A 19,915-nucleotide genomic window follows, 5' to 3' on the forward strand; every position below is an offset into this window, starting at 1 on the left:
ACTTTCACGAAAAAAAAAACAAATATTAAAAATACCCTCTTTTGTTTTGGCAAGTCCAGTTCAACGAAATCTGCGTGTACGAGGATATAATAGCGGTATTCAAGGTGAACGTTGATTAGTCACCATTCAGCATATCGCTATCAGTTGAGTGCATTGGCCCGGCGAGGCGGTCGTGCGGTGCGTCAAAAACATAATATTACTGTGGTCATAGTATAATCTTCATGAGATGGCACAGGACAAGTTGATATGGAAGATTGTACTCGACTTTGCTATCCTGCTGTGTGGTGAGTACCGTGTTATTCCGCTTACATTAAAGCATGCGTGTTTTGCAACATATGGATCGGTTACATTACCTTTAAATGGATAAAGTGCCTACAGTCGTCATAAGCATGACTTTTTTAAATTTCAGTTTGTATTTGTAAATAAAATGGTACGGTTATTGGAATTGGGAAATGGAGAACTGTGAAATAGATAGGTACGGAAGTGTAGTTTATTATAGTATAAAGTAGCATTTTCTCAGTAAAGTTGTTTATAATTTTTTGATTTAACATAAATACATGTCAACAAAAAAAGTAAACATATTTTACGGTGCGTACCGTCATAGATAGAGTAGGTACGATCTAGTCACTAAAAATAAGTAAACCCCCTTTTTCTATAATTGTTAACTTCGCTAACGAGTGTTCATTGTACCTTGACATTTATTTTTTGACAGCGCAGACTACCTACACATAAGTATACAGTAATAATACTTGCCACTATGAGATTTTTTTTTGTATTGACTTATCGTCAGAAGTTATTTAAAAGCTTCCAAAACCTTACTAAGAGTAAACAATAGTAGGTAATAAACGAATGAAATAAACAAACACTATCGTAAATACTTCTTTACCTCCCTTTTTATCTATTGATAAGTGAGATCATGAAATTTTAATATCAATATGAATTTAATACTATGAAATCCAGTTTGTGAAAATAGTAAAGATAATAAGATAATAATGGCATATGCATTAAACTATATCACGGAGGGTTCCGTAATCTATATACTTAATCCTCACGCTGGCTTCAGTCCTTCCTTATTCTTTTTAGTTTACATAATTTATTTTCTACTAAGTTTTCGCCCCTGCTTCGTACCTATACTAATACAGAAAATGGGATCAAATCTTCCTTCCCTCTTCTATATAGCATCTTCTATCTCACTCACTCACTTTTTATGTAAGGATTTTTTAACACATTTTGTTACTTTTTCGTGTAATTTTTCAAACATTTTCTTTCATACAAACCTTGCATAAAATCCATTTCGGACCTAATATTTTATAATATTGTAATGTATATTGTTTGCCCAACTGCAAATTAATCAGCGTTTCAACTCGACCTAATTGCGCCTGAAGTGCCACTTTGCTGTCTTTATCTTTCTATAACACTCTAAAATCACTCTCTGGTGTGTTCCCACTAATTCTATTGACAGTACTATAATAGGGTTCTATAATAGTACTGGCAATGGAACTAGTACTATAATAGGGTTCTATAATAGTACTGGCAATGGAGCTAGTACTATAATAGGGTTCTATAATAGTACTGGCAATGGAACTAGTACTATAATAGAGTTCTATAATATAGTACTGGAAATGGAACTAGTGGGAACACACCTCAAATCTGGCCCTCAAATTTACGCAGTAATAGGTAATTTTGTAGGTAGAGTGGGCCAAATGTAGTGCTGCTGAGTCGTTTGATATAGTTTGATAGGTAAGGGCCTGCTCACATCTAACGACGCGGAATCGACTTAAGCCGACCAAAAAACGCTTAATGTCCACGCAATAAGGCGTCTTCCCGTCGGTAAAAGTCGTTTCGCGTCGGCCAACCCGAACGACGTCTTTTTCGCTCTTATGGCGTGGACACAGAGTGGTTTTTGATCGGCTGAAGCCGGTTCCGCGTCGATAGGTGTACCCTTATACGATGCTATTTTTGACCCCCGATTCAAAAAGAGGGATGTTATAAGTTTGACCGCTGTGTGTCTGTGTGTCTATCTGTGGCACCGTAGCTCTTGAACGGGTGGACCGATTTGAATGCGCTTTTTTATATGAAATCAGTTTTGTTCTTAGACATGTTTCATCAAAATTTGTGTAGCCGTTTTTGAGATATTGAAATTTGAAGTCACAAAGTCGGGGATTTTCCAACTTTCTGTTGGTTAGGTTAGGTTATCATTAATTCTCCTTATTTAAATTATAACCTAACCTAACTAATTTAGTAAAGTTGAAATACCCTCGATATTGTCATTTCAAAGTCCAATTAATAACTCAAAATGGCTGAGCCGATTGTAATGAAACGTAGTTAAGAACCACCGCAAAGAACTTTCACGTAATATAAAACCGTATCGAAATCGGTCCATCCGTTTGAGAGCTACGATGCCACAGACAGACTTTGGCGTCAAACTAATAACACCCTTCTTTGTGCGACGGGGGTGAAAAATAAGCTGTCTTACTGACTGACCTCAAGGCACAAACGAACTAAAAGCTTAAAAATTTTGTACAAGAGCCACCAGGCGTTCTATGTAGGCAGTAAGCACTAATTACCGATTTTTCGGAATTCCCTATTTATAGGAAATTCTGCTAGAGAGGGGAGAAACCACGGATATAAACTTAGTAACATTCTTGGCCACAATGTTCTAATCTTATATATTTATCTAGTTATTTTAATATGTTTGTAGCTGGCGAAGCTGTTTTGCTGGAGCTAAAATTCGAAAACACGTCCTTTCCAAAGATAAAACCAGGCCAGAGACATAGGTACCAACATACCTATGTAGCAAATTTCATCAAAATCGTTAGAGCTGTTTCTGAGATCCTCGAAATAAATAAATAAGAGTAGCTCGATTAGATAGATTAACCGAATAACTTCTAACTCCTACTTAACTTAAGTATCGCAAAAACTTGTAATTGGAAAGATGTTAATCATGGTTTAATTAAGCATTCTAATTGTTTATTTATCATTATTCTTCGATTGTAAATCCTTGGCAATACCTATTTGATTAATTAGGGGTCAGTGGACCGTGGAAATCGGTCAAGTAAGAGTAGAACTAACGAAGGGTATCGTGAATAAAAATCAAGCAAAATCACTCACTCACATAATGTAAAGCTAGGATCCCGTGACAGAGGGATGGACAAACGGGAGAGCTTAGTAAAGTTATAGAATTTCATATTAGTTGATTGGGACCCCTAACATGTTTCATTTTATTCTATTGTTATTATTTTTTTATTGTAAGTAGCGGCAATAGAAACACACTTTATGTATCAGCTGTCTGTTTAATACGGCACTTGAGATACAACTCTGTGACTTTTAGTCTTCGGGTATGGAACCCCAAAAAATTAAGTTTCTAAGTTCACACAATCGACAGATACAACTTTTTAAAAGGGAATTATCATTCGATGACATTAACCGTTGAAGAGTTTCGTCCTGTGGAGACGATGCTGGCCGGACTACCAGGATGTATTGTATTGTCACCAGATTTACATAAGTTTACCAAATTCCAAATAAATTTAAACGAACAGGGAAAGTTAAATAAAGGCTTGTAAAAGCGTGGGAATCATAACTTATACATACCACGTACTTCCGGTACATAGAATTGTGAAGGTAATTTTCGAGGAGTCCATTTGGCCTACGAAATAAATCATGTCAACATAAGTAAGTACTCCTCGTTATGTATGTATACATATTATGTACCTATACAAGCTTTCCGGAATAACGAACGTTGTAGGAACTTCAATGAGTGAGCTTTTAACTGAAACGTAACATTCACTAATTGAGAATGCTCATTTCATTACAAATAGGTAAATGGTAAGTTTATCAGCCTGCATCGCGTTGCTAGTTTTGGAATAAAACACTGGTTTGTAATTTTAATAAATGTAACTCTACCACTGTACTTATATTGGCGCACCTAATTGCACTGATATCGGCTTATTATTGCCCCCGATAATACTTCGTTTCAAAGCCTAATCACGCGATATCTTTTCATTTGAGAATATTTAGATAACAAACTCTATAAACGCTTATCATGAGCAGATATATAGATAGAAAATACGGAAGTTTGTATTGACATGTTACGCGATATGTATGTACTTATCGTTTAATATTTATGCCAATAAAAGTAGGTACCTAGGATAATGGGGAATGGGTGAAAATTTTAGAAACGCTTGAAACTTTTTATATCAATAGGAATAACCTTTTTAATTAACAGAAAAAATATCAGATTTTTAAGTAGCATCAATTAATTTAAAAAAATGAATGATTTTTCTTTACCGCCAAATTACGACAGTCCGGTCGGGGACGGGTTGTTCCATAGTCCAGAATAAAAAACATTAAAAAAGAATAACCCATAGAAGCTCATGTCAGTTTCTATGGGCGTGTACATGAAAAACAGGTCGGTATTTCCATGTCAGTATTATTCGGCCCGGTAAATTGTGTCACCTGTCAAAACGATCGAGTCAAAGACACAAATTCTTTTTTAATGTTTTTTATTCTGGACTACGGAACAACCCGTAACCGACCGGTCTGTCGTAATTTGGCGGTAACGAAAACTTTCATTTTTTTAAATTAATTGATGCTACTTAAAAATCTGATATTTTTTCTGTTAATTAGAAAGGTTATTCCTATTGATATAAAGAGTTTCAAGGGTTTCTAAATTTTAAAGACATTCCCCATTATCTGCTAAAAAGACTACCGGGGAGCGTCGCGCATTGTAGGTGAATATCGACTATCAATGGCGCACTCATAAAGGTAAACTGCTCCAAGTCCAAAGCAAGGTCATTTTTTTTCCAACAAAAAAAAGCTGGCAATCTTTACATGGCACATTCCTCACATTAACACATTTATGTATTCGCTATTTTACAGTGGGTGCTCCGCTCCTAGCCTTCGTGATTTGGGGGGAGGCTCCAAAGGTCGGGTTCTTCGAAGATGACCGCTCCCTCCGTCTCCCGTACAAGGAGGAGACTATATCTGAAACATGGCTGGCCGCTGTGGGGTTCGCTTTCATGGTGGCAACGGTAAGTAGATGTCGTTTTATTCACATAATTTGCCTAAGGCCATTGCGCGGCTGAGACGCTCGCCATCCAGTAATTAACTGGTACCACAAGGACAACACTCTCGAATAGAGAAAACTCTCGGTTTTAGCGCGCCGTCTCTTTCTCAAGCGATAGGTAGTCAAAAGAGGGCCGGAGCGCTTAAACTGCGCGGTTAGCCGCATAGTCCCCGTAAGCATTCCGATGGTGGCGGCTGCGACCGACAACCGCGACACACGATCGCTACCTTATCACGCGACCCTTCGCTTAGTATGAATTAATAAAAAGCGCTGACAGATGCAAGTGACAGCGTCGCGCGATTCAGTTCATACTAAACAGTGAGTCGCGTGACCCGGTCGCGATCGCGTGTCACAAAAATTGGAACCTTAGGGCCCTCGCCCACGGCGACTTTTTGTAGCGATGCTGACGCGCGTTTTGTAAATGCTCGACAGCGTCGCTACTAACGCGCGTTAGTCGCATTGGCAACACGCTACAGAAGCTATGCCAACGCGAACGCGCGACAGCATCGCTACAAAAAGTCGCCGTGGGCCGAGTACTGCCTTTTCGCAACGTAACGTTTGGCAACCTGTTTCATTTCGCAACTTTTCATTTCGCAAACTCTAAAACTGTAAATATTTCAGGATTTATTTCAGGGCCATCGTGTAGAACCCTTTAAGTTAGGTTTGGTTAGTTTTATAAAAATCCTGAAATATTCACAGTTTCAGGAATATCAAACAGTTGGAAAATGAAAAGTTGCGAAATGAAACAGGTTGCCAAATTTTATTCGCCGAAACATTAGTATACCGCCGTGGGCGAGCGGCCTTACCTTTAGACTACGCTTACATGAAAGTGAAATAAAGAAGTTCAGAAACTGACAATGATATTAGCAGACGCCGCTTTACCTATGGTGCTGGGTGTGCGTTGCACTCAGGCGCAGCGGTGTTAGAAGCGCCGGCCGCGGCACTTTCAATGAACCTGTGCCAGTGTTATGACACCTTTGCAAACAGGCGCTACATGGGCTAGCGACTCCTCGGGACATTAGTTGAAATCCACCCCTCGCCTCGCTCCCATTATATCGTGATGACGTGATTGGTCAATTACGGTGATTTTCCACCGGCGAGGCGAGAATTGAAATTTGTATGCATTATCGCGCGCCCGCCGCCTCGTCTCGTCTCGTCTCGCCTCGCCGGTGGAAAATCACCTTTACGCACGTCTCTGCTCCTTTCCACGTAGTGAAAATCTAGCCTTGCTCTAAAATGTTTACTCAACAAACATCCACACTAATCTCTCAAGTAAATTATTAGTCATGACTCATGAGCAATGTTTTACAATTTTCAGACAAGCAGTAGCTTCCGTCACCAAATTAAACCAACATACTGAAACACTAAAAAGATTTGCAATGTTGACTTAATCATTAGAAATACAGGTTTATTTGCACATTTTGAAGCACGTAGCATCCGTGCATAGTTGCACGCATGTTACCTTAAATAAGATAAGCAAGGTATCTAAACTATCTTCTAGCTATCACCTACCTCTATGCTGGGCGTCCCAAGACTATGCCACATGGAGGGAAAGTATCTCAAATATTGTAAATAGACAATTTGACTAACAGGAAACTTCATTTTGATTTTAAAAACAATTTTAACTGCATTCAAAGGTTTTTAGATAATCGCCTGTCTGAACCGGTCTGTGCTGCGACGGTTACGGACGTATGTACCTATGTACTATGTATGTACCTATGTACTCGTAGGTACGGTAGTACTATTACTTATTCTGTGGTACTGTGTAGTGAGCGGAGATCCTATGAGAGTGATAGAATTTAATTGACTCACTTTTAAGCATACTTTGGTTGACTTTAGGAGCTTTTATAATCTTTTATTTATCTTGCAATATACCGGTACGTTTACTTACTCAGATAGACTGGTACATAAATAAGTAAGTTGGCATGCAAAGTAAATTACACCCATTTGTAGTTGTTGTTGTATACACTAACAATACATGGATCTACTCAGTTATCCGAAAAAATTTTTTTGTTTATATTTGGCATGGATATCTATAGAGATGGAATGACATTGCAAACACAGTAAAATAAATACAGTTACCAAATATACCTATGATGATGATGATGATGATGAAATACCTATGCGTTTATCAAAAAGGTTTTCTTAAAAAAAATGTCCATGGTCTAAAGCCCAGTTTAGAGCTGCGATTTAAATGTCATACAAGTAGCATTACATTGCTACGTTCGATTGACTACTTCAAACTCGTTCCTTGTATACCTCGCAATGTAATACAACTTGCACATTTTTTCTTGCAGGTCTAAATTGAGCTTAACCTACTAACTTCAAGAACTTGCATGTCAAGTGTTATCAACCTTTATAAAACGACTATTGAATGCCATTGATTGCTAAAGAATTGTATTTATTATTGCTTGTTAATAATTAAGTAGATTGTAATGGGTATGTTAATCTGTCCTAGATATTAGGGTATGCGAAACAAATCAAAAGGGCGTTCAATTTAATCCATTACTTTCCTACTAAGCCTTTACTTTACCCTTTACACACTACTTCACTCGCTTGAACCAAGGTCTGGCAATTAAAACAGAACAATTCACACCAACTGACCTAGACCCAATGTAAGCATATCAGTTATGCTCCATAAATTATGGGTTCTTGGCAACATACTTGTAAAGGTAGATACTTACATACTTAAATACGCGTTAAACATCCAAACAGTGCTCCTGTTTTTGTATTGTACCTACGAATACCTACTCGAGAACAAACATTCGCTGCCTCACACGCACGCACCCACGTACACTTACATACCGACAAAAACTTTCACACGGCTTGTACCAAGTGCTTCCATTGTATTCTTTTAACCCCTTAAATTCTGAATAAAACATTGATCAGTTGCTTCGCCATCGTCAAAATTAATAAATCCCTTGAAACGATCTTGAAGCACGTGTACCTAACCGGTTTTTCCTCATCCGAATAAGTTGAAGAATCTTATCATTCACGCCACCCGTCCGCATATTCATCCGCAGTGCCGCTTCCGTTCTTTGTTTTCTGCGGTTTTCCTCTTCATGTTTGATGGCAAGCCAAGCCGCCTCTTTGTTTTTGATCAAATTAAGATTCAGTACAAGTACAGTCCAACTGACTTCAAAATTCGGCTGTGGTTTTTTTAGTGAACATCATTTCTAAAGGATTTTAAAAAATATTTTTCCCTTCTCATTCTCGCAAACTTCGCATCTATTTATGCTGGATCTAGGCAACATAAAATGACTTTCTGCTCATAGGTGCCAACAGCCACTAACAAAAATAGTAGCTGTACAACAAGAGCATAAAACGAGCCATTTTACCCGAGGCGTTCATATAGCCACCCGAGCCGGTACGGCGTGGGTAGATATACACGTTGAGGGGAAAATGAGTTTTACACTCTGCTTTTCACTTCGATGGCGAGGAAATTAAATAGCAACAGTGGAAATAATTGTTCACTTACTAGGTACCATCAGCCAAATAAGTGGTCTATCAATTTTTAAACAAGTTCCTATCAAATTAATATGTCGCTAAAGTCGAACTTTCAAGTTGACAGACACGTCTATTGGCATTATGACATGCAAAAGATTATCAACTTTAGGGTGGTAGACCACATATTTGGCTGATGGTACCTTTTAGTTTTAATGCTTTGCTACATAATTATAAATTTTTAGTTTTGATTGATTTTTAGTTTTACATAAAATAAAAATTATTAAAATATTAATTATAGAAACTTTTTTGTTTGTGGCTTGTTGACACCCGATTACCTTGGTCTTAGACGAAGATTTTACTTTATGCACTAGAGCATAAAAAGTAATTTTACCTACTTATGTCGCCAAGATCCTGCTTAAACACCAACTTTACTTTTTGAGTAGTGAAAAGTTTCTTTTTTAATTTTTATTTAATTCATTTTCTGAAAATCAGAGTCAACTCGAACTTTTCACGCAAGCTCAAAGAACTCAAGCTTTTCACTTCTGTACCTGCTCTTTTTATGCTCTTATTGTACCTCTACAATCTATAAATTTTTTGGGAGGGTAACATTCCGCTTAGCCTCAGTAAAATCTGAAAAGTAAAATATCGCTCTTGAGTTTTATGTCTGAAATCAATTTTCTTTGTGAGCTGAATATAAACGGGATTCTTTGAATACTTATTGTAGTTACTTAGGTATTATTTTCTCAATAATCTAAGCTGTTGTAACAAAACGATAAAAATCGTGCAATACCATGCTTGGTTATTAAACATTAATAATATATTTATTACTTAGTTCATCACGACTACAACAATCCCTCATCGTAAACAAAAAGATTCACTTGGACTCCTTATTTGCGCATAAAATGGTGATAGAAAAGAAATATGAATTCGCGCAGTCAAAACTGAACTTTTGTTGCTCTTGGCCACCTACCTACCTACACCTACCTTGGCGACCTATGAATATATGTAGGTATAGAGAGTAGGCACCTTTCCCCCTGCGAACGGAGAAGTATTTTGTTTTAATTATTAAGAGCATAAGGCAGCGTTTCCACCAGAGATGCGCGAGGACGCGTTGCGAGGAATGTTTGTCCTGAACCAACAGAAGGCTCCATTTACCTATCCTCGCTCCGCTGAGCTGTTTCCACTAGAGGTAAATGAAGCGTTCCTAATTGGTTCACAACTATCACATACCTCGCACCAGATCGTCGTACATACATTTTCTCGTGGAAATGCAGCCTAAATGAGGCACATCCCGTGTTCTATTTTCAAACGCAAAATGAAAATTTTATTAATATTGATAGCTGATCATATCAGGATCACTGACGGTTCACGCTGCCATCGAGAACTATACTTACGCCATATTAAGGGTCTTTGCATACCGCGTTTTTTGAAAGCGCCGTTGTATCGATACAAACACGATACGCACACGAATTGTATGGCTTTTCTATGGAAAGGAAAATCGCGTTTCTAAAACGCAATCCGACGGCGTGCAATATAGTATCATTTTGTCTAAAAAAACAGCTGGTCTAAGTAGTAACTGGTCTAAGAAGCAGCTGGTCTAAGTAGCAACTGGTCTAAGTAGCAAGTGGTCTAAACACCAACTGTTCCTAACCTGTTTTTTGTCCAAATCTTGATAAAAACCCGGGTTAGGTTAGAGTTGCGTCAAGGCGCGAAGCGTCTCAGCCACGCGAAATAGGAGCTTCGCAAAGCGAAACTTCGTTGAATTTGAGTCCAAGAAGTTTAAACCACTTGCTACTTAGACCAGTTCCTTCTTAAACTACTTGCTACTTAGACCAGCTGATTTTTTAGATGAAATGATTATTACGTGTATAGGCCCTAAAGCGTAGTTTTTAGCTCTACTCGCTCCTCGCTACGCAGCTGTCGTACTGAGTGACTAAATAGGCCTTGAACTCTCGTTCAAACCATCATACTCTCACCTTCCTTCACAGGTAGTAATAATAGAGTTCGTCCGCGACAGAAAAGGCAGGAGCGTTGGTGAAAAGTTCCTCTGCGGCTCTCTGATCCCTGGTTGGCTTTGGGAGAGCTACATCACCATCGGAGTGTTCACCTTCGGAGCTGCTTGCCAACAGCTCACCGCTGAGGTGACGAAGTATGTCACCGGCAGGCTGAGGCCGCACTTCTACGCTGTAAGACAATCCATACTCCATGCTATTTTTCTGTCTTTGTCTGTCTATTACCTCTTCTCACTCAAACTGCTGAACTAATAGAGGTAATCGACAGACAGACAGAAATTAAATTAGAAGGTAAATAATTTTAAAATTGTATTGCCTATATTTATTTTAACAGTTATGCGGTCTGCATATTAGCGCGGTGGTTAACCTCAGAATGGAGTTTTAAGGCCACGGATCGCTTTGTCATATACTTTGTTTACTTTGTCCTTTGTGTGTACCGTTGAGAATGCCGCGCGTGTCATCTTGTATACTTGGTAACGGTAATACGAGTACTTGTAATAAAGTATTATCAACAAAGTATATTAGAAAATTAAAATAGACTTATATACTTATGCTACACACGGCACAATGGAAGGTATAGGACGATTCGCAAAAGCTGGTACGAATGAATTGAACGAAAGTACCTACCTAATGTCACTTTTCCTAAGAGTCATTTTACAGGGGCTTATCCATACATCCATACTTAATATTATAAATGCGAAAGTGTGTGTGTGTTTGTATGTTTGTCCGTCTTTCAAGTCGAGACGGAGCCACGGATCGACGTGATTTTTAGCATAGAGATAGTTTATGGGCCAGAAAGTGACATAGGCTACTTTTTATCCTAGTTTTCGAGGGAATAGCGCGCGATAACCGAAATCCACGCGGGCGGAGCCACGGGCAAAAGCTAGTTAATATATATTATAGAGTTTTATTTAATTTATAGCCGGTTTTGTTTTCACACTGATACCGCAAGTCGCGAAATTACTAGCGAAAAAATGCGAAGAATCATGCTCAGTTGGGACCATTTCATAACAATTTGTCTCGGTTTCTGTTTTTAAACTTTAATGTCAAGAATAAATGATCTTCTTTCTTTCTTTTAAATTCAGAAATTTAGATGTTCTGCTGCACTTTCCATCATTCACGCACGGCGTCTGTGTGCAAACAAGATTACATACGCTTATTTTTATACATTGCACTTGGATGATTGTGAGACGAGATAGTCTATATATTAAATCAACTGCATTAATCATTTTGTTATGCACACATCATATTATCTATCATTCACTCATTAAATTCATTCGTGCGAGCTTTTGTGAATCGAACTATAAATAAAATATAGGTCGATTCACAAAAGCTCGCACGAATGAATTGAACGAATGAATAAGTAGTTCATAGTCGATTCTTCAGTAATTCATTTCCAACTTCCAGGTATGCAGGCCAGTGTACGACACGTCCCTCCCCGCGAACTCTCAGGGGTACATCCAGGAGTACACGTGCAGCAACACTGAAATCAGCGAGAACCGGATATCCCAGATGCGGCTGTCCTTTCCCAGTGCTCATGCCAGCTTCGCTATGTACGTCGCTGTGTTCTGGATCGTAAGTTTTTCAATTACGAAAACAGTATTTTTTATTTAAAGGTTACCGTCCGCACCGGCGTCGCATAGGGTATCGTCATCTTGGCCTGCATGTAGCTGGAAAAGGTAAAGGGATTTTGATTCAGGACCTTTTTTGAAAAGTGTTCCCGTGTAAAGCCGGAGTGGGTCGTTTAAGATATAATCCGAGGTGTCATTCCGGAATTAAACCCACCACCACTATTTAGGTCAAAGTACTAAGCCTAAGCCCAAGGTTTTTTTAATTTTCTATGAGGTCCAAGATAACTAATTTGGCTTAGTAGAATGAGGTGACATACACAGTGCTGACTGACGTTTGCGATAGCATTCATCATCTCTTTCTACCCTCATCCTATACCGTGTGGTACAAAGAAAAAATTAAAACGATTGTGAGTCCAAGTGCGTTAGGCAATAAGGCATCAGGTCTTTGTGAAGGCTTTAGTACTTTAAGAGCAACAATTGATAATTAACAACAAGATTGTTAATGATAATAAATAGTTTGAAACATAACTGATAAAAAACCAAGTACTTTTTCCAGTAAAAATGTAAACTGATATCGATTTCATTTATCTCCCTGTTAGTTGGAAGCTTGATTCATTTCAGTTATGTCTTTTGTGATTAAAAACATGATTTCTTTGTATCTTTTTAAACAGAATATTTAAACCACACACTTCTGTTGTATTGACTCGAAACTTGGTAATTATGCGTTTCATTTCATTTCATTTAATCTGATGATGATGATAGAGCTGGAAGCTAGACGATGGAACTTCATCACAGAAGAACGCATCCTAGCGCGTTTGGATTTGTTAGAATAGTCAGGATGTATTTTAACTACTGAGTTGAAGTCGATCTGTCATCGATCGATTGGTGTAGTAACACCCTAACAGCCCAGGCGTTCTGAGGCCTGTGCCCAGCCGTACATTTGAAATATACCAAGAGATTTCATACATCCACGACTCCCTGGTATTACAAGTGCCCACTTACCATCATGACTTCCATGCTTGCCATCTTATGTCAATAAAAACCTGACGCCGTATTGTCCAACGCGCTGATGATCACGAAAGTCAGCATCTCTTTCCTCGTCTTATACCGTGCGACAGAAAGAAATGGTGAAAAAAATAGTGATTCCAAAGGTGTTAGACAGTAAGGCTGTTCTATTCCGAATTTCCAGTTGTACATCCAGATAAAAGGCAAATGGCGGGGTTCCAAGCTCCTCCGTCACGGCATGCAGCTGGCTGTGTTCCTGGCTGCCTGGTACGTGGGGCTGTCCCGAGTTGTGGAACACTTCCACCATTGGGAGGACACCGCCTTCGGGTTCTTCATAGGCATCGTTTATGGTGTGCTTGTGGTAAGTAATGAGGGTTTCCACAGAGGCGGAATATCGCTAGATGGCGTTAGTATCGTGAGGTCCGTCTGACGTTTGCTTGCGATTGGCTCATTTAGTTATTTTTCATCACACTTGCTCGTAAACAGTGTTGAAACATGCAGGCTACCTTGATTGCAACCCCCCAAATAAAACCCTCGACCTGAATGTGCTTGTCATGAAACCCGTGGTCGGTAAATGAGTCATTGCCCGTACTAATTTTCTTGTCATGAAGCCCAAGGTCGGTCAAGGAGTTTGTTACTGCATGGCGTGCAGGAGCGCGGCGCGCGCAGGCGGGGCACATGCACATGCTGTGGGGAAAGGGGGGCGCGGAGCTGGCGCTGCCAAGAGCGTAGTCAGCGGTATCGGCAATTATTGAAAAAAAAAATAGTTTTTCTTTTACAAATATACAATTTTACTCGCAAATGTGATGAAAAACATTGTATGTCGCACGGGCGGTACTAGAATTACGAACATCGACTCATTAAAGCCCTCAGTCTTCGATTTCGGGCTTCTAATAGACTCTCGTTCGTAATTCCTTGTTTACCGCCCTTAAGACACAATGTACTATAACCAATCAGGAGCAAACGTCAAACGTCAAATGATCCTCACAATACTAACTTTATCTAGCGATATTTCGCCTCTGTGAAAACCCTCATTGTGAGCGTATAGTTAATTTTTATATTTGCCTTGCCTTATGAATAGGCTCAGAATTGTTTAGCGAGCTGCGGAGAGAGCTATTCTCAGGGTTTATCTACGGGATCGATTCAGAAATGAGGAGGTACTCGTACATATTGAAGAACAAGGGTCACCGACCGACTTAGCCAAGCAAATAAGCTCGTTGAAGTGGCAATGGGCAGGCCATATAGTACGGAGAACAGATGGGCCTGAAAAGTTCTAGAGAGAGAGAGAGAGAGAGAGAGAGAGAGAGAGAGAGAACACGCCATGGGAGATTCTTCATAGATAATGATTATGGTGTGCTTAGTGGTAGTACTCATGAGTCTGAAGGATATACCACAAAAGAAAGATTTTTCCGGACTCCAGGCAGATGTTATACCTAGGGACCGAAAACAGAAGAAAACTGGACTTTTTTATTTATGCATCCAAGTTGAGAAATATTGATAGCGCGATGTGGAATGTAATAGTTTCTCTAATCGATGACTAGATGGTGCTAAAGGCTGCTACAAGTCTATATAAGGTGTCTGAAAAGGCAAATGGTGAGATTCCAAGCTCCTTCGCCACGGCATACGGCTGTCTGTGTTTCATCTTTACTCTTATTACTTTACTTATATATTTCCAGATACCCTTCATCCTGAAGCCAAAGAGATACGTCCCCAGTGCTTGGCAAGACTCAGCTCCTCAAGAAAACATGCTGCCGCGGCCGGTCCTCGCCCGATGACGGTCTCCGCGCCAAAGGTTCAAACTGCTCGTCGTAGTGCACTTCATCATCATGACGATACTTAAGAAGTAGGATCATCAGGTTCAACGAGATACGTAGCAAGTCGTAGCAAGAAAGAATAATGGGCAAAATATATGACGGTCATTTCATAATATCCAATCCAATTTAGTCAGAAAATTTTATAGGACTGAAATATAATTAGTTAGTGAAAAATATATTATGCGAAATAACCATTATGTATTTTGTCTATTATTCATTTTAAACGTTATGCATTTTGACACGTTCCCGGTTCAACGAGAGTAAGGGTCATTGACAGATCGCCATCGTACTTGATGAGAGTTCCGTGCATTTCGTGTCTTATGTATCCGTGTAGTATTGTCTTTATAATTTTGTAATTTAACGGATATCTTACATAACACAATGTAAGCCGTGTTTGTTTTTTACGGTGTTTTATTGCAACTTCTTTCAACATCTGATAAATAACTGTTACAACAGTGTTTTTCTTTATTCTAAAGAAATTAACCGTTGCAGCTGTGTATAGCAAAGAATATGTTAGACCGATGATACACATGTAAGCCAACACATTATGCCATTTGTAATTAGGTCAATTAGGAGAATCCCCATATGGATGTATGCAATCAAACTCCGATAAATGATAGTCCCGGCAAGTTGTCCTAGCTGTGCAGCGCATACATTATATACTAATGTATCTGTCTGACATATAACAAGTAAATAATACTAATATTAGAATAAAGAGGTTTGAAATGACTGTGACTGTGTGTCAGTGCGACAGGATGTAGTACAGTCACCTGCATTAATATCTGCCGCAGCGGAGCGTGCAAAAATGTTTGACACGTCCTAAGAAAAATACTCGAGTCCAAAATAAGGCGAACTAAATTGACAACTGAAAATGTTACCACACATAGCAAAAAAAAATAGGCATAGGAATACTTATGTCGATACAAATTCATCGATATAACATAACCTTGTGTTGACGCGGAATTAAAATGTTTGTCACTTTTGGACTTTATAAGTACTTGGTAGCTTTAGGCGTGAATAGATCCAAGCAAGCCGATGGCAGTTAAGTCGAATGACATATGAAATGTCAATAAAACAAAATGGCGGATGGCGCCCTTACCGATGTTCAATATTTTTTTCGAAATCGTTCAAATAAAAGATTTATTTTATTATTATTTCGTATTGAGTTTTTTTCTAACATCGATATTAAGTTTTTCTTAATATCGATATTACAGCACTGGTGAAACTGTGGCAACATTAAATGTTGTGTGACACAAACAAATTTTGTGTGAAATGAAAATATCAAGGTGGTTCGCCTAATTCTGGACCTGAGTTTAGTCTTATCAGATATCAACGCTTTGTTGCGTCAGATAATGGTGCTGATGAGATGACCCGTACAAATAGGGTATGAGAGCCATTTCGACCTCTTTCTTTTTTGTTCTATTCGTTGGCTAGAAGTGATTAATGAACAAGTAAGCCTTTTCTTTTTCACGGATAGTGATTCAGTGTTAGCGAAAAAGAGACGGCAATATTTAGTGTAAACTGTTCAATTTCAGTGGCGTTCGGTTTAGTCACCTATACAATACCTAGGCAACATACTCTTAATAGAATCAGTATAAATATGTATGATGAGATGAATAAAATGTGTGTCTGTACCCTTTATAAATATTGTAGGTACTTATCTACTTCATTCTCGTTGTAACTTATCTGAAATCAAAACCCAGTGTCAATTTTAACAAGTAGTATTGGATAATATCTAAATGACGCAAAAGTGACGCGAAAACTAGATTTCGTATCTAACTCTACATACTTAATACACGTTAGGTATGATAAAGTGCATTAGGTATGACAATGTTCGTGTCGTTTTTATAATACTTATTCCAATGTTATAGAATATGAAGTGAACAAACGTGGCATTTGATATGTTAGAATTACAAGTATACTTTCGTAAAGAAAAATGTATCTTCATTTAGTTTGAACTTTCTGGCGCATATCAGTATTTAGTATTCAAGTTTATATTAAACGCCATCAAACGTTACTTTCAAGGGTTTTTGAGAAGTTTCCTGACGTTTCCTGCTCGGCTACTACGAAACTCGAAACTCGTAGTTCCTATCGTACCGTCCCTCTCGCTCTAGTATTAAATAGCATAAGTGTAAGAGGGACCGCACGACACGAACTTCGAGTTTCGTAGTAGCCCTGCTGAGAAGTTACGTGAGGCGTTCGTGGAGAGTTGAGATCGAGCCGCATTTGATCCGATTATGCAAGAGAGATAGAGACATTCTCCTTTTTTATTTACTAAAAATGATCCTGAGGACTTACAGCATTGGCCAAGGCGTCCAACAGGATCAATACCTTAACAATAACATTAAATAGTACAATAGGCTAAGAATAATAAAAAATACACAAGATTAATTAAAAAATAAAATAAATTAAAGGTAAACCAAAAATATATGACTATTGTCAAGAGGGCGCTATTGTTCTTATTTATATGGCAATAGTTGATTATATCGGAACAATGCTTTCTTTTTTCTTTGGCGACCTAAAACCTGAGGAGAAACGACCTTCTTTCGTAATTAGCGTAATCGGTGACTCCGATATAGGTATCTAGAAAGTTTATTAATAACTATAATTACTGCTTATTTTTACCAGACTACAATGACATCTTGACTTGTCTACAACGTTTACCTGTTAGCTCTGATGTTAATTTGAAAAGGTTTTGTAGCGAAATAGTTTCATTCCCCAAGCGTTTTTTTTTTCAGTAGTTTATTATATAAACATTACTTACAATGATCCGTTGTTGACTACGAATCGTTTTGGGCATTTTTTGTTATTGTTCAAAGAAACCGCCAGTGACACTGACAATCATTAAAATTATTGCCAGTGTAAGAAATTAGTTCCAATGAAATTCCGCAACATCGTATGTCACTGTTTTCCGCGAAAAATGAATTGAATTAGTAAAATCAGCGAATACACTAATAAATTTATACGAAAGCTTATCTCTATGATAATGAATGAGGTAAAATGTGTTACTCTACTAAAATATGGCTCAATTATGCAGAGGACTCGATAGTGAACGATATATAAATCGCTTTTCAAAAGAAATTCCGTAGCGTATGGTGGCGTTTATTATAATTCATTATTATCATTTAAATTCCTCTTTATAGTTTTTTATGCTTGTTAAATGTCTGTGAGTCTATGGTCACAAAAACTACAAGAAATGGCCAGATGTGTTACGGTCACAAGAAATAACAAAATGTGTTATGTGTGTGTTCCACATTTGTGTGACGGCTTTGTTTTGGTTATGAAGATGATGGAATTTGACAGTCTGACATGTGTGTAGAAGTATGCTGTATAGTCAAGGTCAAAAATATACGTACTTGTTACCACGACGTCAAAAACATTCATACACTGGTTGCCACCAAACATAGCGTCGACGTTATGATATAGATATTTATGACCTCGACTGTACGTATATACCTCGCCTCCACTAACAGCGGCGGAAAGGCGACTCCGGCCAGTTGCTTTGTGATTTAGGTACTTAAATGCATGGTCTAAGGCTATATATAACTATAAAATATTGTTCGGCTTAGTGTACCTATTTTTAAGAATTTTGTATCCGTCCATAATAATTAAGATAACGCAATTAACACATTGATGGACACTACTTTCAATTAATCGTTGTTAAGCCTATTTGGACGCCTATAGGCGTACAGTCCATCAACGTGTTAAGTATTTATGTGTGTAAAACTGTATTGTAAAGGCTAGAAAATATTGTCAACTTATGAATTGCTCCTTTGGTATTCTCTAAACAATTAGGTTAGGTTAGATTGAAAAGATCCCTTTTAGGGATAAGTTTGCCTTGTACTCTTTTGTTGTGTTGTTTTCTTTTTGTGTTTTATGTACAATAAACTATTTACATACATACATACAATTTTCGTCCGCGGATCCAGCGCTATTTGTAACTTTTGCTCATATAGACCAAGAGCCCGGGGCAGCCAGATCTTCGCTGTATTATACAGGCTTAAAGTTTTATTTATTTATGGTACTAACATAGGTAAGAACGACCCCAACTATATTTTTATAGTATTATAACGAAGGTCTGGCTCGAACAGGCATTATACGGATTCAGGTAACTTAACATTAGTAAATGTCAACGTCAACCCACAAGGAACATTGAAACACCTGATTCCGTCCGAGCAAAAAATCAAAATGAGCAACGTAGTTAAATTTTAGTTTATGTCAAACGTGTGACGGTTATGTTATGAAGAAACTGACGCCTAAGCATAATTTCTATTCCTTGTTGCTGTACTCTTAATAACCAAACCCATATTTTGCTAGTAATTTTGATATTTTGATGTACTTATTTATTTTGTGGTGACTAGTCAATAATTGTTTCGTTATACAAAGTGTTAATTAATGCACTGAAGATTTCGGACAGCGTTTTATATTTTTTTTTTCAAATACATATTAATTATTAAAATAAAAATATTCGTATATTTAGCTAATCCAGTATATTGTACTTGTCATTTGCGCTTCGGTGTTTTTATAAGAAAAGCAAACTGACAAGAACAGCCAGTGTTAACGCATTTAATAGAGAATATTACTGCAATGTTCTGCCGTCAGAATGCAGTAATGGCACAAATCGTAAACAGTTTTTTGAATGTCTCAAATGTCTTTTAAATGTCCGTAGTGTGACATAATAAATATCATATTATTTCAATATTTTTTTAAAATACAATCAAAACGGTTTATAACGACATTGAACGACATAGCGACACCAGTTAACGACATATCGGATATCTCACTCAACACGATCTTATATTTATACCAAAATTAGCACTGGTTATAACGACCGACCGTGTATAACGACCAAATATTGCTGTCCCTTCAATGTCGTTATAAACGGTTTTGACTATCGCTACTAAATATCGATGTAAATATCATGTTATTTTGTTACTAATAAATATCATACTCCGTCGCGGTGACAAACTATAGAGATAACTGACGTTGTCATGGCGGTTT

General features: G+C 38.0%; 1 protein-coding gene across 1 annotated transcript; it reads left to right on the forward strand.

Annotated features, from left to right (window-relative positions):
* Positions 1-83: 83 nt before the first annotated feature.
* On the forward strand, positions 84-17,628 carry LOC141434759 (putative phosphatidate phosphatase). Its single transcript, XM_074097194.1, has 6 exons — positions 84-284; positions 4,879-5,030; positions 10,501-10,698; positions 11,932-12,099; positions 13,285-13,461; positions 14,777-17,628. The coding sequence occupies exons 1-6, from the start codon at positions 227-229 to the stop codon at positions 14,873-14,875; spliced, it is 852 nt and encodes a 283-aa protein (XP_073953295.1). The 5' UTR covers positions 84-226; the 3' UTR covers positions 14,876-17,628.
* Positions 17,629-19,915: the final 2,287 nt, after the last annotated feature.

The sequence above is a fragment of the Choristoneura fumiferana genome, chromosome 14 (genome assembly GCF_025370935.1).
Source record: "Choristoneura fumiferana chromosome 14, NRCan_CFum_1, whole genome shotgun sequence".
Classification (NCBI taxonomy): Eukaryota; Metazoa; Arthropoda; class Insecta; order Lepidoptera; family Tortricidae; genus Choristoneura; species Choristoneura fumiferana.